We start from the raw sequence: 23,291 nt of genomic DNA on the forward strand, positions 1-23,291 counted from the left end.
CATGTGTGGAACTCAGGATGATTCATCCGGCAGGACGGACTGTGAAATATATATTTCAACATGCTTCCGTGGACGCCGTTGATTTTTCATACAATGGAATAAGCACCGGGGACTGCGTCAACGGACTACTCTCGTATCTCTTTTATTCTTGGCCGTATTCATCCCGGCATCACTCCGCACTGAGATTACACCCGACATGCGTCTCCCCCCGTTGGCAGCCTTCCCCAAGGCCTCGTGGCAGCAACAGCTTCCGCCTCAGGAATGGGACTCCCTTGTGCAGGCGTGGGTAGCGCTCTGCAGAGCCTATCTAGACCTCTCCGACGACGACTTCAAAAGGCAGACTGAATCGCACGCCTCCCTTGTTACATTCTCATCGACGTTTGTGCATGAAGTTGTCGCGGCGCCTTTGATGCCAAAGTCGACATTGCTCCTCCGGCCCGTGTTCCACCTGATTTCGCGGCTTTTAAGACTCTTAGCTCCTCCAGTTCTATTGGAATATTCATTCCTCGCGGATTTTGCCAGGATATATCCCAAAAAACGCACCTCTCCGCTCATCGCAGGCCTCTTCAGCACTCACTCGAGTAGTACACTCATTGAAGCCTCTCTCACGACTCTCAAGAAACTGCTCATTCCAATCCTCGACTCCGGCATCAAAGGGGATCTGAAATTAGTGGAGGCTAAGCTTGTCTCGCTTAGCCCGTTGTTACACGTATCACCACACTCGTGTATACAGTTACTGGCTGGATCAGATTTCTTCGAAGGACTGGTGACGTGCTTTAAGGTTATGAATCCGCCGTTGAGAAAGGCCATTGTCACAACCACGTATCTATGCGTAGTTGGGCTGACAGAAGCGGAACCGCCAAAGTGGTCGATGCTGAGTGACCAGTTGTTTACGCTGAAGACTGTTGCCGAGGAGCACAGGATGGGACCACTGAATGCAAACGACTCGCTTGTGGCGGAACTGGTTACCGCGACGCCATTGTTGAAGGTCCTGCTGAGGAGGGCTGAGGAACGTGGTGCTGCTACGGAGAGCTTAAAGAAGCGGATTACTGCGTTGGAGCCCTTTAAAAAAGGACCGATGGCAAGGCCAAAGCGGCCTAGCAGGAGGAAGGTTGATAAAGGTAAGGGGAGGCAGACAAATGAAGATGTGCGGGCTGAAATGCATGTCCATCACATGAGTCAAATAACTCATGTTCAAGACTTGTTCCCCGACCTTGGAGCTGGGTTTGTGTCCAAGTGTCTGGATGAGTACAAGGATGATGTGGAACTGGTCGTGGCGAATCTACTTTCGCAATCACTGCCGCCTCACTTGGCTACAGCGGACAGGAGCGAACCATTGTACGTGGAGTCGGGACATCAATTTCAAGTATACTGGAACACACAAAGTCATTGTACTAACAATTCATACACAGATCGCCTCACCAAGACATTCCCCATCACTCAAACCTGGCGCCTCGATCTACACCACCGCAGGTTCCAACTAGACGGAACGTCTTTGACGATGACGAATTCGACCGCCTCAGCGCTGACGAGTCCAAAATTTCATTCGGCAAGAAGCCGCAGAAAAACGCTGATGAACTCCTAAAAGACAAATCCACAGCGCCAAACAAGGCTGCCATTCTGTCTGCTCTTGCATCATTTGACTCCGATGATGACGAGCGCGATGACACATATGATGCAGCTGATGTAGGCGGCACTGTGGACACGATGAACCAAGAAGCGGATGGTGTAGATGATGGAAATGAAGAAATCCTTTTCCGAGCATATCATTCGGACGAGAAGGTGTTTGGCCGAGATGTTGGCACAAGAAGGGGCAACGCGCGAACGAAACTGAGGGAAGAAACCGGTATGACGGATGAAGCTATAGAGGGATGGGCAGTCATGCTGGCACGAAATCCTCAGCAAAAGAAGAGACTAGACGCCAAGTATGCTTTTGCAGGGCAACAGGTCCGACTCGAGCGCACGGCCTGGAGAGCCAGTCCAGCAGAGCCGGCAACTGAAGATAGTGACATTGATGGCGGAGGAGGCAGAGGTGGACGCGGACGCGGAGGAGGGCGAGGACGAGGGAACCGCGGCGGCAACGTTGCTGGACCGACTGGTGAGAAAGAAACTGAAGCGGCGAGGAGAAACAAAGAGGCACATAAGGGGTCTCGAGCGAATCATAACAGGAGGGATGCCCGAGCAAAGAAGATGGCTCGCGGTGGTTTTGCTGGCTGATGTGGCCCGGGCCTACTTGCCAATTCTCTTCCTCTTTGGCTGACTCCCCGAGTCGTAACCCGAGGTCAATATGGGGGTCTGATCTAGGCAGATAGATCCTCGCTTCGGCACTTGCTCCAAGGCAGTAGCTTCAAGAACATCCCCAAAGTCCGGTTCTCCTGGAATACCACGGGTCTCATCTATTACAAGTGTCGTTGGATAATAATACCCGGCCGATTCACCATCTGGGAGGAACTCAAAAGGCGGCATCGGTGAAGCGCTGTTTACGAAAGATGAGCCAATTTCCTCGATGCCCGTGCCTCCACTGTGGCAATCTTGTGGTGTAGCCAACTCAGATACATGCTCATTCGGCGTCCAGTCAGGCTCCGCTTCACCCCTGTAGTTGATCATACTCTGTAACGATGCCCGCGAGCTTCTTCGGCTGTCTTGGTATGTTTTCAGGTCATAACACCGTCGACAAGAAGGGTAGGCGGCATAACGGTCCTCTTCGTCTCGGGCCTGAGGCAACTCAGGACGACGCTGCAATCCGCATTTCTCCTGGATGTCGTCAAAGATATCAGCAGCAGGAGTGAAGAATGTGATTCGAGGACCAGGACCCCAGTACTTGTTACGTCCCCATAGCTGGCCATAAAGACAATTGGTTTCTGCATCCACGATGGCAGCACCACTGTCACCCTCAACTCCAATACCTCCACGTATCCAAGAGTCCTCACTACTACATGAGGAGAACGGCTCTTCCACAAACCATTCACGAGTTGCTTTTCCGGTACCGTTCTCTTCAGCGCTTACATAGGCGGGCATTTCGCACACCGTCCCTCTTTGGTAGCCTGATGTTCGGCCGCTGGATACGACAGCAGCACCCGGGCTGATGCCGCTCGTCCCGCCGCATACCGATCTAATGAGGGGTTCCATAATGATCGGCTGAGTTTCTGAAGGGAAGCGACGAAGAATGTTGGCTCTGCCTCCCGACTTTCTGCTAGAAGTTACGAGAGCCCAGTCAGTGACTACGAGTGGTTGCTCCATCTCGTTGTCCCCCCAATAGGGATCATGTGAAATTCTTGTCGTCTTCAGATTCAGACCAGATGTAACGGTAAGAAGACCCAGCTTGAAGTCTGTCTCGTCCGAGAGGCAGTCATGTCCCTCAGCTAAACATGGACCTCGGTCCTGCGGGGAAGGGTGTTCGATCTTCACCATTGGCAAGTTCTGGTACGCAGCCAAAAAAGGGTGAAAGTTTACTAGCCAGTATGATCCCCCGTCAACGTCTAAGCAAGGACCCAATGTGGCTGTACTCTCCTCAATAAGTTCCTCTCCCGGAATGCCCACACTGTCACCCATACATGGACAACTGAAATGGTATGGGTTCCTGGCAGACAGAATGTCATCCGGGTGCGTCTGACTAAGGCCTCTAGCCCAGCGTGCAGCACGACTTATTTGGCCGACAGAGAAGACAAAACTCACTAAGCGTCTATACTTGTCAGGGAGTAGGTCGGCGACGTGTCGGGCGATGACGATTTTCCGGGTTCGCGATAACATTGCTGTTGTCATTATACAAATTCGGCGGTGTTGGGCCGTTCGACCCCTCGTACATGAAATGACATGACGAGGACCGGACCATTTAGGGACAAACTCGGCCAGGAATGGAAGGATGGAATGCTCGAAAACGAGTGGGAAGCTGGCTGTCTCGAGGGTACGGGTCGTTCGTGCCTGGACAAGGTCTGTTGGGACATGTCCGGCTCGAGGAGTACCTTCGTTTATTAGCTGGGAGTCTAAGTTGAGGGAAAGTCAAGCATCGGATGACAAATGCAGAGGGCACAGGGAAGTCATTTTGAACGTACCGGCATTCTTTCGAGCTTTCTTTTCGATGATGGTCCATAACCGGTCTTGGCATTTCTTCTTGGCCCTCGCCACCGTGACATTTTCCACAGCTGCCTTGGTTTCTGAGTCAACACTTATTGCCGACTTTGTTGGCGTCGACTCTGTGTTGTGATGAAATTTTGGACTTGTCTCTCTGTTGTCTGCGGCGGACGACGGTAGTTTCCATTCCTTGACAGCATCCTGCCCAGACCCTGGATGTTCTACGGCAATATGGGATGACAACTCACGCCTGCTCTGGAACGGTTGATCGGAACACTCTAACACGGGGCACATAAGTAAGTGCTCAACTTTAACGTGCCAAGCAAGATCTTTCCGGGTGGCGAAACTTGGCTGCGGGCATCCAGCCCAACTGCATGCGTGAGTGTGCACAGCTTGAACATGAGTCTGGAGATCCGCATCAGACGCGAACGAAAGATGACAGTGGGGTGCTATGCAAACCAGCTTTTTGTAGTTGGCAAGCTCAGATTCTGTATTATCCCTGGCATGTTCGTCTGCGTCTTCTTTGCCAATCTCTCTGCCCAGGTGACTTGGACTTGGCGAGCGTGGACCGATCAACACTTCACCTTGTTCTGTTTGGACAGGAGAAAGAGTTGATCCTGTCGAGGATGGAGCATCGAGACTGACGGTGCTTCTCAAGTCTTTGGACGGAAGTGAATGACGATTTGGCCAGCGTGGATCGAACTTGTCGTGTCCATGCAGTCTGTCATACAGCTCCTGAGGATCGTGGAGGAATGGAGGTATACTTAGGAACGTTGGTGGAACGCCTTTGTCCGTGGACCATTGGATATCCTCGGGCGAGAGCTGTAGTCCATCGGGAGTCATGTAGAGCGAGTCTATGGCGGGGGGATAGCCGTGCCCAACGTTGTGACCGGTCGCATCTTCGAATGGCCCTTGTGGCGCCAGGGACGGCGCGGCTTGGAGACTCGGCGGCCGGGACCGACAAGCGGCTTTCCTTGCCCGTCGGACCTGTTGCCCTCGATCAAGCATGGCGAGTTGTATTTTGCCAATGGTTCAAGACGCTGCCAAGTGTAGTGAAGGTCATTGAGGAATAAAGGCTTCAAAAGACGCCGACCCGGAGATGGTTTGGTGTCTGAGGTGTCGAGTTCGACCTGGAAGTTGCAAGATCTTATGGAAGGAGCACCCGATCTTGTTGGGCCGAATAAATACTCCGCACATGGGGGCCAAAGGCAAGACAGGCAAGACAAGGCAGACGGGCCGGACCAGCTGTTGGTTGCCTCGCGAGGGGAAGGCGGCCTCCCGGGCGAACCACCTTCTTGACGTCGGCTGACGGGCATTTCTACATACGAGAGCCACGGTATGCCACTGGAGAGATGTGAAGGTACGTACGATGTGCCATCTATATTCTATTTACCAGATTGTGTTCAACCACCAACTTGTTGGCTCGACACACTTCACCGAACCAGTACTGCGGGTGTAATACCGTGAGCAAGATAGACATGAAAACCGTCGGAATACTGTCCAACGCGATGAAAATACCCTCTTTCGACGCCAGAGGGCCATTAAACCCGTCACTCAACTCGGCGACCCTCCAACAAGAACGGATAAAGAGGCAAGCAGCGGCCAACGAGGCACCTAACACGACAGTTAATCCCCGGCTGCCGTATCGCCCAGCCATGTCAACTCACCGAGCATATACCACCGCATTTTGTCATATCTGAGCCTCAATTGCAACTTCTTGTAAACGACAAAAAGAACAACACAGAAAATAGCCGTACATAAGACTTGCGTCGCCAACCCCGCAATCATCAGATCGATACCAACTGGACTATCCGCGAAAATGGCCGCAAGAGATCCGCCACACCCTATAAAGCAGAGACAAGCAAAGTCTCCAAGGATAAAGAGAGTGGCAAACAACCGGGGTCCTATGTGTTTTACTCGTGCTTGAGAGTAGTGTCGCTGAAGCATGCTGATCCCGAGATACAGGGAGGATGAGAGAAACGTCGGACCAAGTGTTAGGCCAATGATGTACCTGGACACATTGTAAGAGACTCCTTTCCCAACAAGTCAGACACTTCCTTTCCATTCTGAAAGACTTACATAATGTATCCATTTTTGTCTCTGCGGTTATTAGAAAGCAGCAACTTGGCAATGTACCCTAAAAACTCCAAGAGTACACCGCACAACATTCCAATAGAATAGCCATAGTACCTCCTGAATTTACATGCTAAGAATGTATGAAGAAATAACAAGATTCCAAATATAGCAGTGAATATGGCGCTTGGCGCGAGAAGAGGAGTAAAAGGAAGGGCTCCCTCACCGTTGGGTGGGACATGGATTGTGGAATTGGTACTATTATCCATCACGGGCAGATATCCACACGGAGTTGATCAATTGATTCGGTAATACGAAAAAAAAAAACATTAACAGACACCATGAAGACCAGAACTTTAACAATTTATTCAATTCTACCTTACAAAGGCCCCCGACTTCCTCCACGAAAGAGCCTCGAAATATCCGCAAAATTGCCGCGGTACCACCGCTCTCCGACCAATAAGGCCACCTTGCTTGACAAGTTGTCGGCAACCCATCCGCACAATCTCCGCCCGTATCCCGCTTCTAATATGGAAGCGCATGCCCGACACAACTCTATGCATTACAGGATTACAAGAAACCGAAAATGCGGCTGAAACGCGGGCTAGAACGGGAGTCGTGCGATTTCTGTCACAGACGCAAGATCAGATGCGATCGGTCTTCCCGACTTGCTGGCGGTGAGCCCAAGTGCTCTCAGTGTGATTTACGACAGATAGCCTGCAGCGTTGATGATTCCAACGACGTTCGCATTCAGAGGAGGAAACAGACGAGAAGTGCCCATGTTGCCATATCGGACTCGGGATATTTTCAAGAAGCCGGTTCCGCCCCCTCAAAAGATGCGCCTTCAACCGCAACCTTAGAGCCCGCCATTGCGAATCTCACACCACAGGGAACAATATCTCCAGATACGCACAACACACCATTTACAGGGACACCATCCTTTCTACTATCAGACAATCTATTTGACCTCAGTGCGGACAGCATACTGTTTCTCGACCAAATCTTCATGGGGGATCCGTCGTCCTCAGAATGGACCAACACGCCACTGAGCCTCGCGCCAAGTCAGGACCAGCTTATATCAGAGGCACTCTCACCAGACGATCAACATCATGAGCTTTGGGAGAGCTGCAACATGGACTCGGCCACGTTCAAAGCTGCCCTTAGGCTCTACTTCACCCACGCGGCATTATGCCTGCCCATCCTCCTCCAAGACGCCTTCTGGCAGGACTACGAATCAAACAGGTGCTGCCACGCGCTTATATACGCCATTGCCTGTCGTGGGATGCCATTCACAGACCTCCCCGACAAATGGGAGATGCAGCAGCGCCTGGCCAACAAGTTTAAAGAATCCTTCTTCGAGCACCAGTCGACGCCTGGCCGGGGAACAGACCGCCTCGACGACATCGAAGCACTGGCGCTCATGACGAATTTCCAATACGAAAACAGCACGGCATCTTCCCTGCCGGCACACATGGAAACGCTGTTTCTATCTCTCGACTCACTCGTCATGATGACGTTGCAGTATCGCCTCGAGGAAAATGCCTCGTCCTCCTCATCCCTTTCTCGAGCGCCCGAGCGTCGAACCCTTCTATTCTGGCACGTCTACGGCCTAGATGCCTTCAACAACCTCGACCACAAAAAGCTGTCACGCATACCGGATACCGACATCGATATCACGGCTTCGTTGCCCAGGAACGAAGCCCACAGCTACCTGGATGCCATCCTGTCGCTGGCGATAATTGCGCGGAACATGGGACAAAAGTTCTGCACCGCAACATGTAGAAGACAGGGCGTGAAGCTCGCAGACGTCGAGGCACTATACAGGCAGCTCGATTCTTGGAGAGCCAGATGCCCGGACTATCTGCGCCATTGCGACAGCGGCAGACCGTCTAGGACGGACGTCCATGTTCAACTGCAGAGGTGCGTGATGCGTCTCCTGGAAGCGAGCTGCTACTTGCAGATTCAGGGCTTCGTTGACGAATACGGAATCTGCCAAGAGGCCAATCTCGGTGGCGAAATGGCTTGCTTCAGAGTCGAATATGAGAGCGTACGGGCCGTCAGGGACGCCGTAGACATGTGTAATTGGATGGCAAGGTATGACAATGACAGGCGTGGCACACACACGCTTGTTGATCTGGCGCCTAATATCCTGCGCGACATATGTGCAGGACTGGGTGTTTGGGCGAGTATTCGCGGGACAAAGCTCATAAAGGGCGAGAGCGTCTCGTCCCCCTATGTCATTAAAATCAAGGGGTGGAGGGAGCCGGCCGGTGCGGAAGACGCGAAGAAGCGGAAGCTTTGGGAGTATCTTGACACGGCCAAGTTGTTTCGTAGTACTGTTGCGAGGGCGGTTTCCCACAAGGATACGGACAAGACACTCGAAAGGGTTGATGAGTTTTTGGGCCCGTTTATGGACGACTTGGAGCAGATGCAGGCGGACACGGTGAGCTGAAGCTGTGACGAGGTCTTGTACGGTTTCTGCATAGGTTGGAGCGCAACGAGGGAACGATGAGGGCACGTCTAATACATTATATTTCTTGGTATACGCAAAATTACCCAATTAGCAAGTCCCATCTTGCTTCTTATGCCTCCCGATGAACCCACATGGTAAAACGCCGTTGATGCAATACCAACATATCTGCTGCCTTACAAGTCCGAGAAAAGCCCATCCACAACATTGCTCAGCATCCTTAAACTATAATACTTGGCCACCCTCCTCATAACCGTCAGCTTTCGCATAGTCTCCTGCCGAGATACTATTTCTTTCCACTCGCCACTGCACGTACAATGTTCCATCAAGTCATTAACCCGCAAGGCGCCACACCGGGAACACTTGAGATCCTGTGTTGCCCATTCCACCGTCCAAGCTTCCACCATGGACAAGAGTCTTTCTTCAATGGCCACGCGATCGTATTCCGTGCCACAGAAACTGCACTGCCAGCCTCGATCGTCGCTTCCTTGAAGATCTTCGTCCCTGCAAAGGTCCAAGTCGCGGGCCATTGTGCAGCTGTCGCATGATATTTGCATGAGCTTGAGACTCTCCGACGGGTTTGCAAACGTGCCTTCTTTGGAGAATTCTCGCACGTCGAATAATGCCAATAGCTCCTTACGCAACAGACGAGCTTCGAGTGTGATATTCTTGTCTAGAGAGAGAATTTGCATGAGCGACTTGACCAACTCCAGTACAGGGGCACGAGGAGTCAGGTGAGATCCAGGCAGGCTGGGGAAGCTATAGTCTTCCGCCAGCTCTGGATGCAAGAGCTCTCGCTTTTGTTGGCTTATAAGACTAGCAATGGCCTTTTTGAGTGGTTTCTCGTAGGCCTTTCCAAGAATGATCTGACTTTCCCCAGTTTCATCATTGCGATTGGGTAACTGTGTCAAACGAGGCGTTGAGTCGGGGTCATGGTTCGCCGGCCGCTTGAGATTGTGCATGAGTTGTATGAACGCAATGACCCATTCCTGGAAAATCGGTTGTAGCCGCACAGGTAGGAATGTAGCCATTTGCCAGTGCATAATGGTTTCAAGATTCTGTTCGTCCGCTTCAATGACCTCCTGGCATCCTTTGCCGCCGTAGTTGAACTCGTCGTACCACACCAAGTAATCCCAGTACTCTTTGATTTCGAGATCAATAAAGTGGAACAGAGGCTTACTCTTGATCGACTTAATGATGTACTGGCTGTAGGCGAAGGCGTTGCCAACTTCAGCCTTGGTTGTCTGCAGAATCAAGCGGTTGGCATTGGCAAAGACAACTTGTGACCCGACTCGTCTGAAGTCTGCCATGAGCTGCTGGAAGGCTTTCCGAGACATCATTTGCACGTAGTAGTGTAGGGCTCGGTCATACATGAAGGAATCGGGATTCTCGACCCAACGGACCAAATGTTGAACCAACACGTCCGCCATGGTGCTTCCCTTACAGGCCTCTGCCCACCATGCTTTGACCATCTCACGGAGGACAAGAACGCCAGAGTTGGCAAAGGCATTGTCCGAAGCCAAAGTCTCTGATCCGTCAGCGCCGCTCGGGTTAAATGACACTGAATCTGCCCCTTCTAATTCGTTGATAAGCGACGATGTCAGAATAGTGTTAATTGCCAAGTTTCGTACATCGAGGTCGATGCAGACTGAAGCAAAAGTACCCGGGTTGTTCACATTGGGCATCTTGACAGTATCCAGCGGACCAAGGATATCGTCCTTTTCATACCCAGCATGGTCGGGTCGTGGACCAGCCGACCACCATAGCACAACTCCATTAGCTTGCAGTCGACGAGCATAGGCAACGTCGATCAGGAAACGAGGGTCCTCCCGTTCCAGATTACAGAGAGGAACATCGCCATATCTCGCAAGGGCAGTAAGGTGTAATATCCAAGAGCCAAGGCCGAGGTAGTGACCAACCAGCCGCCGAGCCACAACAGCTTGCCAACCCAGCGGTGGAAGAGAACTATCCGTAGCATCGTACTTGAGGGGCAAGACAGGAAACTCTGCTAGGACAGGAATATCGTGGACCAGTAGGTTGCGTTGTGAAGACTGGATCACCATCATTTGTGGTCTAGATTCATCCTTTCGCATCTTCTTGACGACGTCACCGATTTCCAAATGGACTTTGCGGCGTGTAGAGACTTGAGTGATCTTGAATGCCATATTTTCCTGATACGCGAAACAGTCCTGCCAGTTCGTACCAGCTGCTTCTTCAGCTCGTTTGGCCAACATTTCTCTATACATTCGAGTAATGTTGGGAAGATCTTGACCAGAATCCTTGTTCTTCTGCATAATGATAAGATGACCCTGATCCGAAGTGGTCGAAAATATACCAAAGATCTGACGCTCGCCGGCTGTGATGTGAGATATATATATATAAGCCAGTTGAGATGACTCCAGGTATGTACGTATCTTGACAGGTCTCTTTAGGCCAAACAGGTCAAAGCCCTGTTCTAGACCCTTGCCAAGCACAGCATTCTGTTGTTCATCAATCACGCATTGGTTTCCAAGACGGAGAACAGCCCGGATATTCAGAGGTACTTGTTTCTCGTACACGCCTTCCACGCTAGGGTGATTGAACAGCAGGGAGAACTTGGCAGCTTCACTGAAGTACACGTCCTCTGGAACAGTAAGTTTAAAGAGATGGCTTGAAGGGTGGCCGTTCGGAAGAGTGTAATTAACCTGCTCGACCTCGCAGCCCGCGATATCAACATCAGGAAGCTCGCTGCCCTTGAGATTCAGAAAGACTTGTCGAGGAACCTTGACTTTCACAGCGTGAATTTTGGCATCAATCAAAATATGAGCAGTTACAACGCCAGGGCTGTCAGTAGCCTGCAGGTGAAGCAACTGCCAAGTATTCATGAAAGTGACGTGTGCTTGTCTCATAAATGACTGCTGAATGTTGTTGCCAGTCAGGCCTCTCCTGTCGCCGAACAATTGTCGCCTGCGAATACGAGCTTGTTTCTGCAGCTTCCACTTCTGCTTCTGATACTTCAAAAAGGCAGGGTAGTTTTCTGACGGATTCGGCATGACTTTAGGTAATGCAGCCATGGGGTCCGTGTTCTCAGAAGGTTCCGGGGATTTGCGTTTTTGAACTGTCGGTGCAGGCTGCGAGGAGGCAACTGCTGCACTGACTTGCTTTGGCTTGAGAAGTTTATTCCCAAAGTCCTCCAAGTCCTCCATTCGAGAGCCATTGGTATTTGTAATGTCACCTAGAGGCTCTTTCGTAAACAAATCTGTCAGCTTTTTTTGCTTCATCTTGTCATCCTTGATATTAATGCGTCTCTGAAGCCAGTCGGGGTGAGGCACTCGCGGGACTGGATTTCGAACTTTTTGCAAAGCAGCGGGGATGGTGATAAGCTTCTGAATAACTGAACCAAGACGCTCCAGATAATAATCCCAGTCCAGGAGAGCTCTTGGGTCCGTGTTGGTGGGCTCCTCCTTAAGCCACTTCTTCAAATATGTCCGCTTGATGGACTCTTCGGCAGAAAAGATGGCAACTGGGACGGCACGTTCGGTAACCGGAGCATTGCGTGGTCGTGCGCAGATGATGAATTTGCAATTGAGACCTTTATCCTTTACCATTTGCTCGCCTAAAAAGTCGGCAAGACGTTTGGCCGTGGTGATACTGGTCGATTTCTGTGACCCATACTCTTCCAGCGTCTTGGACATGCTTCTGTTCTCCGAAATCAACTCCATGAGCTCTTCGTCGGCCAAGGTTGATCCCTTGTTGTGTAGTACATCGAGCCATTGATTTGCAACTTTGGCGACAGCGCTGTAGCACTGTGTCAAATCTTCGCCTTCTAGGAAGAACTTGAAGATTTGCTGTTGAAAAATCTTGATGAGCTTTAGTTCGCCGCGTCTCTTGACCTCAAATCCCTTCAATTCAGCAAGACTACCATCGTCATTGAAGACTGCGTATCGCTTCTTCAGGTTCTTATCTTCCTCCTTCGATGTTGGCAAAATCATTGCCTTGTAGGGGCCGTCGACCTCGAAGAAGATCGAGTTGTCGCTGTGTGTCTCGTACTTGAACGTTTTCGGGTCTACAAGAGTTTGATACTGGTGATTTGTGAACTTGTCATGAACAAGATGATTCAACATGACACAGGGATATGAGATGGAGAGCTTCTTTCCGTTTTTCAGTTTAAAGGCAAAGTTTTCGGGGAAGGTTGCCGGCAACATGCACCAAATACCATCAGTGTCAAGTTCCAGAGGTCTTCCCAATCGTTCCACAAGCTGTCGTGCCAGCTGAATAATTGTTGCACCAGTCAAACACGTAACACCAGCCATCTCCATGGAATACCATCGCGAACCCTTTCTCATGACATAACCATAGAACGAGTTCAGAATGACTTTGTGAGCCAGCTGTAGAGAATCATACAAGATGATCATCTTTTTGGCCGCGTCAACTTCACTTGCACTCGCGCCGGAGGATTTGAGTGAGTCGGTTTTGCCTTTCCATACTTTGGCCTTTCCTTTATAGTCGTATCGTCGGTCACGAAAGTCTCGTACGGTATTGATGTAAAATGGATTCTCTCTCTGGCAAATGATGGCCTCACGTACAATGGTAGTGGAATCGTGGATTTTGTGGTACACCTTTTGCGAATATATTTGGAGTCGTTTCCGTACCAGAGCGGCTTGCTCATCGGCACCCAGATCTGCGAATGTGCGCATTGGCGCCTGAGGTGTCTTGCCGGGAAACTTCTCGTTTTCCAAAGCATGTCGAATCATATTGTACTCGTCTCGCTTGGCGGGAAGATACTCTCCTCTCCAGGCCCAGGGCAATCTTCGGTCACATGTCTTTCCCGGTCGGTTGAAATCGCAAGCCGCACAATCCGATTCGTCAATCATAGAATCTGGCTGTAGTCGGTTTGTTGTCATGATGTTAGGATACATGGATGCGACGTCCAAATGATAGATGAGTGGCCGTTCCCGTCGGCGTGGCGTTTCCTTGAGTTTCATCAGCTTTGCAACGATTTGTTCCTTGACCTCATCGTAGTTCTCAATATCAGCTAGTGACTTCTTCTCCTCCACAGTGATAACGAATTTTAGCGCAGCATCTATATCGCGCAGCAACTCGTCAATAGCACCCGTGTCGACGGCAAAATCCACCGGAATATCCGCCCGGAAGACACCTGCCTCGATACTCTCAACGTGTCCTCCGACATATGTTTCCGAGTCTAGGAGATGGCCATCCCAGAATGCTTCTTTGGGAGACTGATGTTTGTTAGGAAGCACGATTTCCTTCTGATATGCCTGGACCATGAGCAACATCTCACACAGTGTACCAGTACCTTTTCTAAGTGTATCATCACCACCCAGGGGAAGAATGGTGCACAAAGAGAAGATGAAAGGGTGAACGTATTTCATGTACAGGAAATACGTAGCAACAGCATCGGAAACTGAGTATTCGGCCAAGGTCTGTGGTCTTTCATTGGCATAGGGTGTCATCAACTCTGGGTCGAGTTCGTCGGGGTCATATCCTAATTTTGCAACCGTGACAGCCTTCAGACCACGAGAACCTTGTGGCAAATAAGAGTCACGGTTGACCCAGTGGAAACAGTCCATGTGGACTCCGTAATTGCATTTGAATTGATCTTCACTGTCCTTCTTCCACCCGATCTCTTGGTACATATCGATACCATTGACGCTCGCTCTCGCTTCAACAAAAGGCCAATCGAAAAAGTCGCCGTTGTAAGTCGCGATAACGGTTGGCCTGGCTTCTTTTATGTGAAGAAAGAAACGCTCGATAACAGCCTTCTCATTTGGTTCGTTGAAGATCATAAAGGGGCCGGGATATTCTGGCTTCGGGGTGTAATCAAAATCGCCAATGTCTTCGGAAATGATTTCTCGATTTGTGATTAGGAACCCTTGGCCGTCAATCATATATGAAATCATCATGATTTGGTCAATGGCAGCGTCGGGGAACTTCAAGGGGAGTTTGGTTGTTTCAATATCAAATGCCAAAACAACTGGATCCGCGGGAAGCGATCGGTCTTCGTTGGGCAAAATCTTGGTTACTCCGTGCTTAACATCAATATAGTACCATTTTCCAACCCGTATATCTGTCTCGCTGTCAATATACTGGCCAAAACGAAACAAGAACGGATAAGGACGCACCAAGGTCTATCATTACTCTCACATGGTATGGTACATCATATTCGCGAATATCAACAATGTAGTCACTCGCCTCGGCGAATGGGTTATTCGTTCGTTCATCAGTTCGTAAATCGTCATCGAAAAGGTCAAAGTTGCCATTAGCTCTGTATATCATGTCAATACTCCATCCAAGTTGCATGAGAAAATCATGCATTTGCAACTTACGTGACAACTTCAGCATATGCGTCCATGGCATTCATATTCTTCTTGTTCTTCTCAGCCACAGGCATAATATCCCTCCTGGCAGCCATGAGGTCTGAGACATTGGCAAACTTGAGTTCCAAAAAGGTCCGCCGATAACCCAGCAGGTGGTTAGGCATGTTCAAGTCATCCTTCTCTACTCTGCGAATGGTTTTGATACACCCATCGCCAGGAACCCGCTTGATCCATTCCTCCACCTCGGATTCGTGGCCCTTCTTGACGGCAATCAGAAAGTAAGGATCGTACTCGACAGTCGCCTTGAATGTTGCACCATCATGCTCAATGAAGTAGCAATCAAGTGCCGCCCTTCCGCCGGGAATCCTCTCATCTTCAATGGCGGTGGGCTGAACATTAACGAGCCAGCCTTCCTTCTTCTTTCCACTTTCGTATCTCCCGAAGCCGAAGTTTTCGTCTATCGTTTGTGCGAGCCTCGTCCGTTCCCATTTCTCATCTGCCGAAGTTCCCTCTGCTCTTGAGGTAGCAGCAAATGTACGAGTCCGTTGGCCGTGAAAAGCAGATTTGCCGCCTCGGCGGAAACCCTTTTGTGGTTTCCGTAGGCTTGTGTTGGGCATTTTATGACTGCTATGTGTCGAGGAGCCTCAACCCTATTTAGAAAGATTGGCGGCTCGAGCTGCTGGTAAGGTAATCATGGGAGGCCACGATGATCAGAATTGGGTTGTCTTTGGAGTGTTTTGTATAATCAAAATCAAGTGGGATGGGACAGGTCTGATGTCCGCCTATCAAGTTCTGGGGCCAAATGGATGACCAACAAGAGCAAATAGAGTAACAATCGCAGCACGACTCAAGGGAGACGCGCCAGAGCGCGTTCATGCGCGACACGGTCGAGATCCACAAGTTTAATGGAAATTTAGCAGCTTCAGCCACACCAGTGGAAACCCGCAACTGTGCCACAAAAGGCGCCACATGAGGATACATACAATCAGGCCGTTCAATCGCAAGAAATCAGAACTGCTCCAGTCGTCATCGGCACTCGACCACAACGACAAATTAGTGACATCCCCGGTACCCTGGGCACTTTGGTAGCTTGGATATTTGGCTCCCTAATTCATGATATCAATCGATCTGCGGAGGTAGCCAGGGATGGCACCCAATGTCGAAAATGCGCAACCAGGCGCAAACCAAAAGACCCTGCATGTCTGGTCAAAACCTATAGAACAGCCCGACGAGTCGCAAAGCCTAGGAGGCGACAAGACGACGAATAATGCTAGAACTACAATTGCGGATGCAGTCGGTATGATCAAGACGGAGGATTTTACCAATGTTCACAATACACCGTGCGCCAGGCAAGGATTCCTTGCTGGTATTGCTGCTGGCGCCGGTGTTGGCGGATTGAGGTTTGTCCTGAGGGGTAAGGAACACTCATCTTTCCAACCCCGTTCACCAGCTAAGGATGCACTGACAATTCTGCTTGCAGGCAATGCCGTCAAGGCGGCGAATTGGGCTGTCGGGATGTTTATACTCGGAAGTACGGCATCGTACGAGTACTGTCAATACCTCCGACGAGCCGAGCGGATACAAATGAAGCGTCACATAGAAGTAGTGTCGGAAAATAAGAGAGATCAGGCTAGAAAGGCAGCGGAGGGGAAGAAGGAACGACTACAACTGGAACAAGAGCGGATGGCGGCGGCGCAGAAGCCTTGGTACAAATTTTGGTGACATGATATCATCGATCCTTGGATCATCTGTATAAAATGATGTACAACATGGGACCCTAGCAAGTGTTTGTAGATGCTAATTTCAAGATTAATACCTGAAAAGAACAAGAATGGAGAAGCAGTATGGCAATACCCCTAGCTTTGCACCCCGGAAAACCGCTCGAATCAAAGTAAAGAAAGGAAAAGTGTCAAGCATGACTGTGTAAACTCCGATTTCCCGCCAGAAATACTCTTCAAGTGTGCCACAAGAATATAGAAAAGCCCAATAAAACTCACTCGTCAACGCCCAGCCCAGCAAGGTCATACCATTCGTTATAGAGAAGCACGATCAGTGTTCTCGTCATGTCGTAGCCCATCATGTTATCACAACAGCACTCTGTCTTTCTGAATCCGCAAATCTGACCTTTCTCGAAGGTGATTTCTTTTTCAGCCGAGCGGATGGGGGTTCTTCTCCTCTTCGTCGCTGACTGCGCCTAGCTCTAGCCTCACTCTCTTCCCGTTTCCGATACTCGGCCATCTGATGTCGTCTGCGAACGGCTCTTGCTTCTGCCATGGCGGGTGTTGGCTTGAAACCCACTCCGTTGATGCCGGTACCATCATCGTCCTTGTCATAGGGGTCGTAAACGGTGATTTCATCATCGTGCCATGTGAGGGCCGCCCTGACCGGATCCACGATAATGTCATCTTCATCAGCAAAGGGTGATTCGCTTGCCTCTACGTCATACTTCTTGGCCTTCTTCGGTGACTTGTGCATATTAAGCGGTGGTGTACCAGCCCTTCTTCGACGGGGCGGTTTGTTTTCTGGCTCTGGAGCAGCCGCTACCAACGTTGGAGTCTGAGATGCGAGGTGCTCGGCAAAGGCGTTGAGCCCAGGACCGAAGGCTTGACTTGACCGTGGTGTAGGAGAATCTGTCACCGGCTGAAAATCTTCTTCACTGGCATTGGCCACGACTTCATCTTGCCTTTGTCGTTTCCGCGCAAAGTCTGGGCCATCCCCGACGTCTGCCTCGTGGCCGTGGTCATTTACAACCCCGCCCCCACTTCCAAGAGCCAGACCGCGAAACCGATGCGCAACCTTGGACCGTGGACTATTACTTCCATCGTCGGCGGATTCAGCAGTCGATGGATTAAAAGAGAATTTGACTGGGCTCAGGGAAATGTCCCCGCAGCGTTTTCGTTTTGGCGTTGCCTTTGGAGTAGGTGCATCCATGGTAGGCGAGTTGTGATGAGGAGATGTAGGATGACGATGCGATGAGTGCGCTGGTGGGACATCAAGCCAGTACATATGTATTTATGGTATATGGGGGGGGAAGAATAAAGAAAAAACACCAAGTCCTAGATCTAGTGGCTGGACAGAGACTTTGGTGGAAAAGTCAAAGAAAATGAATTAGAATCGGAGGCTGCATTATGTTGCCAACTCAAATGTTTGATTAAGGTACTTAGATGTAATGTAAACGCACATGTCGGTTGAGCATTGAACAGACTTAGCGCATTTGAACAGCCCGACGGCAGCAGCCATCATGCATGTGCACCAAGGACCAAGGTGTCATCCAAAAACGTCTGGTTCCAACGGCGTATCTTTGGCAGTAAGAGCCTTGGAAGATACGAAATCTGGCTGGGGCGGGCCAGAGTTTTCTATCTTGTCACCATGACGGCCAAACCTGGCATTAGGTACTTAAGTATACTTCACCCATCAATGCAACATGCAGGAAATTCCACTCTGGCCGCCATCTCTCTCGGACTTTGTTCCATGTGAACAACCACCCTCCCCGCTTGCAGGGTGGCATCCATGATGGCGAGTGCTTCAACAAACACCATTGACACATTGTGCACAGGCAACAAGTAATATGCAGCGCGTGCTCGAGCGCTCCATTGTACGACGAGCACGCAGGAGTAAAATGCGGGTACTTTGATGTCGTAGGGTCGTGCATGTCTGCATCGAGCTCGACACTTGTTCAGCCTATAAGTCCAAAACAGCCTGATTCCTGAACAGTCGTGCCTGTTACCACCATCGCCAGTTTACCCGCCAGCCCATTTACCCATGAGTCCACGAGGTGCTCGAATCCATTAAATTTTTACATACCAAGTATTTAACAATCTCTACCGCCCATATCGACTCGAAGTCTCAGATCAGGCAGGAACTGATTATCCCACTCCTTTGTCACGTCATCTCCCGCTCCTTGGCTTGCGCCACCAGACACCTCCAACATGCCAGATGCTCCGTTCGCCTTCCTCCCCTTGGGAGCCATCATACAATCCATCAAGGTCAACGATACAAACATCGTTCTTGGATTTCCCACCCAAGAGCAGTACGTGCAATACAACACTGCCTACTTTGGCGAGACCGTTGGCCGCGTTGCCAACCGCATCAAGGGCGCTCAGCTTGACAGCGTCAACGGTAAAGTCTACCCCTTGGCCGCCAACAACGGACCCAACACCCTGCACGGCGGCAATGTAGGCTGGGGTAAACGCATCTGGAAGGGCCCCGCGCCCGTTGGCATCAAACAGATTCCCGGGGTGCAAGGTCTCCAGGGCGGAGAGAGCGTCACCTTCACTCTTGTCAGCGAGGACGGAGACGAGGGCTTCCCCGGCACCGTCGCGGCCAAGGTCACTTACACGACGGGGACGCAGGTCGTCGACGGCAAAGAGGTTCTCCTTCTGGGGATTGAGTACGAGGCCGAATTGGTCGACGGCGCGGACGAGACGCCAATCAACCTGACGAACCATTCGTACTTCAACCTCACGGGGAGCGCCGATATCGAGGGGACTGTTGTCACCTTGGGTTCCAAGCTCCTCCTACCCAATGACGAATTCTCCGTCCCTACAGGGGGACCGGTTCCCCATGCCAGCATTGACACGACGCAGCCCTTCACTCTTGGAGCTACCGATCCCCAGGTTGACAACTGCTTTACCAAAACTGCGGAGCCGGCTTCTGTGCCCATTGACACTCGTTCACAGCCTCTTGTCCGTGATTTGGCAGCGCATCATCCCCAGACTGGAATCCATCTGGAAGTTCTGAGCACCGAGCCCTCTTTCCAGTTTTACACTGGGGACTTTACGAATGTGCCGGCCGTCGAGGGAGCTTCTGCAAAGGGTGGGCGAAGCGCCTTTTGCTGCGAGCCTGGCCGATGGGTGAATGCTGTCAATGTTCCTGACTGGAAGAGCATGACCATGTTGAAAAGGGGCGAGACGTATGGCTCCAGAATTGTATACAAGGCGTGGTCTGACTAGGGAAACCATGTAAGCCATACAGCCTGCTTAAATTACACATTTTCCCCCTTCCCGCCGATAATGGCTCTCTCCGAAATACACCCTCAGAAAATGCACCGCCAACTCCCTTATGCCACGAAAGTCAACACATATCATATGTAGTACATGTAAATCAGGCTTCTAAACCTTGTGTCTGTTGCGTTTCAACAGGAACTCGTACCGTCTGCCAACATCACTGCCAATCGTACATCACCTTCGGCTTAAGTCACATCATTCGTCAGATCCGCTGTCATCTCCAAGAAACGCCAGGTCAGCCTGCGCACGTCTGCGTCTAGCCGCAAATGAAGTACCCTCCTCTTCATCTTTGTCATCTGTGCTGCCATTACCGCCGGCATCTTCGGCCTCGCTACCTCCACTTTCCTCGACCTTGGTCGACTTGTTCTTACTTCGACTCGCCCGGCCGCCTGTGCCCATCCCCCACAGACGATTCATCTCCTGTGCCGCCTCTGCTTCGGCTAAGAGTTCTCTTGTTTCTCTGATTTCGCGTGCTTTTGCCTCGGAGAAGCGGCCGTCCATACCGACTTCTGTGAGCATTTTCTTGAGGTGGCGAATTTTGGCCCTCGCATCGTCTCCGTACTTCTTGAGCTCATTGTGCCACAATTTTCTGATTCCGCATTTGACTAGCTGTGATTGAAGTTTTTTGATCTCAGCTTCATCAGGATCATCAGGTGTTGACTCGGTGGTCTTCTTTACTTTGGGCTTGGCCGGTTTTGGCGATGAGTCCCTTCGCTGATTCTTCTTTCGCTTTGGCTTCGGGCCCTCGTCAATGACATCCGAGTACTCTTCCTCTTCATTCACGACAGAGTTTGAAACTTCGACCTCTATCGAGGACATTGCATCGTCTTTGGAATCATCCTCCTCGCCTATGGATGGCGATCCCTTCTGTGCTTTTCCTGATGCACCATTGCCTTTCTGTTTTCGTTTTTTGGGCAGGGGTGGCTCTAGATTGTCGCTCGAATCTTTCGCCGAGTCTACCGTCCGAGACTGGCGACGTGATGTCACGTTTTTCGATTTTGATTTCGCCTCTTTATCGCTTCCGTGGGGTTCCTCGTCTTGCGTCGTGTGCTGGCCATTCTGGGCGGCGTGTTTCTGTCGCTTTGGGGATGACGGGGATCCCTCAGAAGCGTCTCGCTTGGTTCTATTTTCTGATTGTCTCTCCGGTTTCGACTCTGGCAACCAGCCATCTAACAGCTTGTCCTGTGCCCCAAAAAGAATGAAGAAAACTAAAATTAGCAGGTTGCGCCGTGCGTAATTAAGCGGGCAGAGCGGGGAGCTGCCGCTTACAACATATTGTTTAATCAGAGCCTTGCTCTTTTGTTTCCAGTCGTCGCTTGTAAAGAAACCTTCTTCCAGACCCATTGACTCTTCAACATGCTTCCGCACTTTGTTTACCGTTGTCGCATCAGGCTCGGCGGTGAACACATGGTACGTGCCGTTGATCAGAGCTTCTTCAAGCTGGTTGGTTGACGGCGCCATGCTGCCTGCAATTGAGATCCAATTGGCCAAAATGCAAAGACGAGCGCAAGCTCAGCAATCCGAGGCTGCAATGGCGCAAGTACAATGTGTTGATGAGACCTCTGGAATAAAAGCAGCCTGGCGACTATGGGTGGTTCCGAGTTTCAACGCGTAATTGTGCGCGCCAGTGAATCTTGTCGCAAAAGTCGAAAAGACGGAAGCCGCCAGTGGTTCGCGGACGGTGGGGAGATGGAATGATCCCTGTTGACGAGCCGTTTGTTGTCTCAAGACATTTGACATTTGGGACGTCAAAAGCTAATATTTGTATTTGTGGGCCCGCATGGCGATTGAACCAAAGTGCTTTCAGGTGCACTATTTGTGCTAAGAGGTCAACTATGGAGTACTCCGTACTAACGGAGTATTTGTGGCACTTGGCACTTGACACTCGGTGACGTCTAACCCAGCATTGAAGGGCAGCCACGGTCAGCCGCAAGCACTTGAGGAAGCACCAGCTTAAGTATCCTAACTGCTGTGTAACGGAGCACTGAGCACTCGATGCTTGGCATTGATGACAGGATATATATCGATAGTATGCCGTCGACTACTTTAGGTAAGTAGGGAGGAGGGCGTAGATTAGAAGTAAAAACGCTCGTAGCGCAATTGATAGCATTATGCTTCTCAAATCCGCACCCAAGTACGTTTGGAATCTTGGAGCTTGCGCTGAATCCGCTTTTGAGAATTCGTTTTCTGCAGATGAATAATGTCGAGTGCCCAAGTACCCGGGTAACTACCTACTTGTAGGTAAGTAGTAACACAATTTCGTGCTTGGCACGTCTATTAATAACTCTATATTGTGGAAAAAGGTTTCCTAATAGAGGAGCTGCTTGCTTGTACTCGGTAGGCTTCAACCGAGCCGTGCAGGGAGTTCTGGTTCTGCTTTCACCTCTGCAACGGAAACGTGAAGTCTGGTCCAAGTTGGCCACACACCATCAAATGGAGCGGGAAACATTGGACGATGGTTGGGCGGAGCTGGACACGGGTACATAGCTCCAGAGCACCCAAGTACCGGGGTACCGGCCTGGAAATTGCGCACCTCGGCACTGGACAGGTACCAAGGTACTTGTCAGGCTGCCCCACTCGTCACCTCCAGACCCAATTGTCGTGACAGGGATGCCCATCAGGAAATCCAAGCTCGAAGGAGAGGCCAACAACGCGCAAGCAGATTTACCACCCTGTGTGACATTGAGCTCCCGACGCCTCGGCCAACAACGCCAGCCAAGTCCTCCAATTGCCCTCCCGGCGACTTGCGAAACGCACTCACGAGCGAACATTGCCGGCCCATCCCCAAGCTCCGTTGCGCCAAGCCAACATCGAAAGCTATCTCCAGCGAATCGCCGTGCCAACGTGGAACGGCCGCAGCCTCCTCCTCCCCCATCGTCCCAGTCCAAGTCTTGATTCCAAGTGTCTGGCGTGTCTTGCGACATGCGCTGCCGGAACCAATAGCGCTCTATGCACCCGTTTTCCATCCTCACCCTCGGCATCTTTGTAGCTGGCTACATCACCGCGCGTTGGGATCTCGTCACCCGTCTCTATGAGCTCGCCATTTTTGCAGCGGAATACGGAGTTGTGGTATGCTACAATTGCTCTGCTGAGGAGGAGTTGCCTACCATTGTATGTCACTGGCTAACTCGGCTTGGATTTGATTTACAGATTCGCGCTGCCAAGGGCGTCGTTGCTTTGACTGCTTTATTTCTCACCATCTTCATACCTGTTGTTTGGGTGGCCAGAAAGGAGACATTCTTGGTATGATTGGGAACTTGTGTACACGGCACATCTCGAGACTGTTTTATTAATCTGTGCCGGTTTTACAGCATCCGCGGGAGCCTGGGATTGGCGTATCTGCTCGAGAGCAAC

At 50.8% G+C, this 23,291-nt stretch overlaps 9 protein-coding genes across 9 annotated transcripts; 5 read left to right on the forward strand and 4 right to left on the reverse strand.

Annotated features, from left to right (window-relative positions):
* Positions 1-196: 196 nt before the first annotated feature.
* Ascc2 (Activating signal cointegrator 1 complex subunit 2) lies at positions 197-2,165 on the forward strand (the record flags this gene model as incomplete). Its single annotated transcript, XM_066130345.1, has 3 exons — positions 197-1,338; positions 1,413-2,098; positions 2,146-2,165. The coding sequence occupies 3 exons, from the start codon at positions 197-199 to the stop codon at positions 2,163-2,165; spliced, it is 1,848 nt and encodes a 615-aa protein (XP_065986381.1).
* A 64-nt stretch (positions 2,166-2,229) lies between these two features.
* On the reverse strand, positions 2,230-5,079 carry G6M90_00g044440 (uncharacterized protein; the record flags this gene model as incomplete). The annotated part of the gene is made up of 3 exons (XM_066130346.1): positions 2,230-3,962; positions 4,053-4,326; positions 4,531-5,079. 3 exons carry the CDS (start codon positions 5,077-5,079, stop codon positions 2,230-2,232), a joined length of 2,556 nt encoding a protein of 851 aa, XP_065986581.1.
* Positions 5,080-6,730: 1,651 nt separating this feature from the next.
* G6M90_00g044450 (uncharacterized protein) lies at positions 6,731-8,596 on the forward strand (the record flags this gene model as incomplete). Its single annotated transcript, XM_014692293.1, has 1 exon — positions 6,731-8,596. The coding sequence occupies one exon, from the start codon at positions 6,731-6,733 to the stop codon at positions 8,594-8,596; it is 1,866 nt and encodes a 621-aa protein (XP_014547779.1).
* A 194-nt stretch (positions 8,597-8,790) lies between these two features.
* On the reverse strand, positions 8,791-15,548 carry pol2 (DNA polymerase epsilon catalytic subunit A; the record flags this gene model as incomplete). Its single annotated transcript, XM_014692294.1, has 3 exons — positions 8,791-14,681; positions 14,737-14,879; positions 14,941-15,548. The coding sequence occupies 3 exons, from the start codon at positions 15,546-15,548 to the stop codon at positions 8,791-8,793; spliced, it is 6,642 nt and encodes a 2,213-aa protein (XP_014547780.1).
* Positions 15,549-16,077: 529 nt separating this feature from the next.
* Positions 16,078-16,653, forward strand: COX20 (Cytochrome c oxidase assembly protein COX20; the record flags this gene model as incomplete). The annotated part of the gene is made up of 2 exons (XM_066130347.1): positions 16,078-16,345; positions 16,412-16,653. The coding sequence occupies 2 exons, from the start codon at positions 16,078-16,080 to the stop codon at positions 16,651-16,653; spliced, it is 510 nt and encodes a 169-aa protein (XP_065986338.1).
* Positions 16,654-17,007: 354 nt separating this feature from the next.
* On the reverse strand, positions 17,008-17,862 carry G6M90_00g044480 (uncharacterized protein; the record flags this gene model as incomplete). Its single annotated transcript, XM_014692296.1, has 1 exon — positions 17,008-17,862. One exon carries the CDS (start codon positions 17,860-17,862, stop codon positions 17,008-17,010), a length of 855 nt encoding a protein of 284 aa, XP_014547782.1.
* Positions 17,863-18,860: 998 nt separating this feature from the next.
* Positions 18,861-19,883, forward strand: GAL10_0 (Bifunctional protein GAL10; the record flags this gene model as incomplete). Its single annotated transcript, XM_014692297.1, has 1 exon — positions 18,861-19,883. The coding sequence occupies one exon, from the start codon at positions 18,861-18,863 to the stop codon at positions 19,881-19,883; it is 1,023 nt and encodes a 340-aa protein (XP_014547783.1).
* Positions 19,884-20,132: 249 nt separating this feature from the next.
* G6M90_00g044500 (uncharacterized protein) lies at positions 20,133-21,398 on the reverse strand (the record flags this gene model as incomplete). Its single annotated transcript, XM_066130348.1, has 2 exons — positions 20,133-21,119; positions 21,207-21,398. The coding sequence occupies 2 exons, from the start codon at positions 21,396-21,398 to the stop codon at positions 20,133-20,135; spliced, it is 1,179 nt and encodes a 392-aa protein (XP_065986257.1).
* A 1,488-nt stretch (positions 21,399-22,886) lies between these two features.
* On the forward strand, positions 22,887-23,186 carry G6M90_00g044510 (uncharacterized protein; the record flags this gene model as incomplete). The annotated part of the gene is made up of 2 exons (XM_066130349.1): positions 22,887-23,006; positions 23,088-23,186. The coding sequence occupies 2 exons, from the start codon at positions 22,887-22,889 to the stop codon at positions 23,184-23,186; spliced, it is 219 nt and encodes a 72-aa protein (XP_065986487.1).
* Positions 23,187-23,291: the final 105 nt, after the last annotated feature.

The sequence above is a fragment of the Metarhizium brunneum genome, chromosome 2 (genome assembly GCF_013426205.1).
Source record: "Metarhizium brunneum chromosome 2, complete sequence".
NCBI lineage: Eukaryota > Fungi > Ascomycota > Sordariomycetes > Hypocreales > Clavicipitaceae > Metarhizium > Metarhizium brunneum.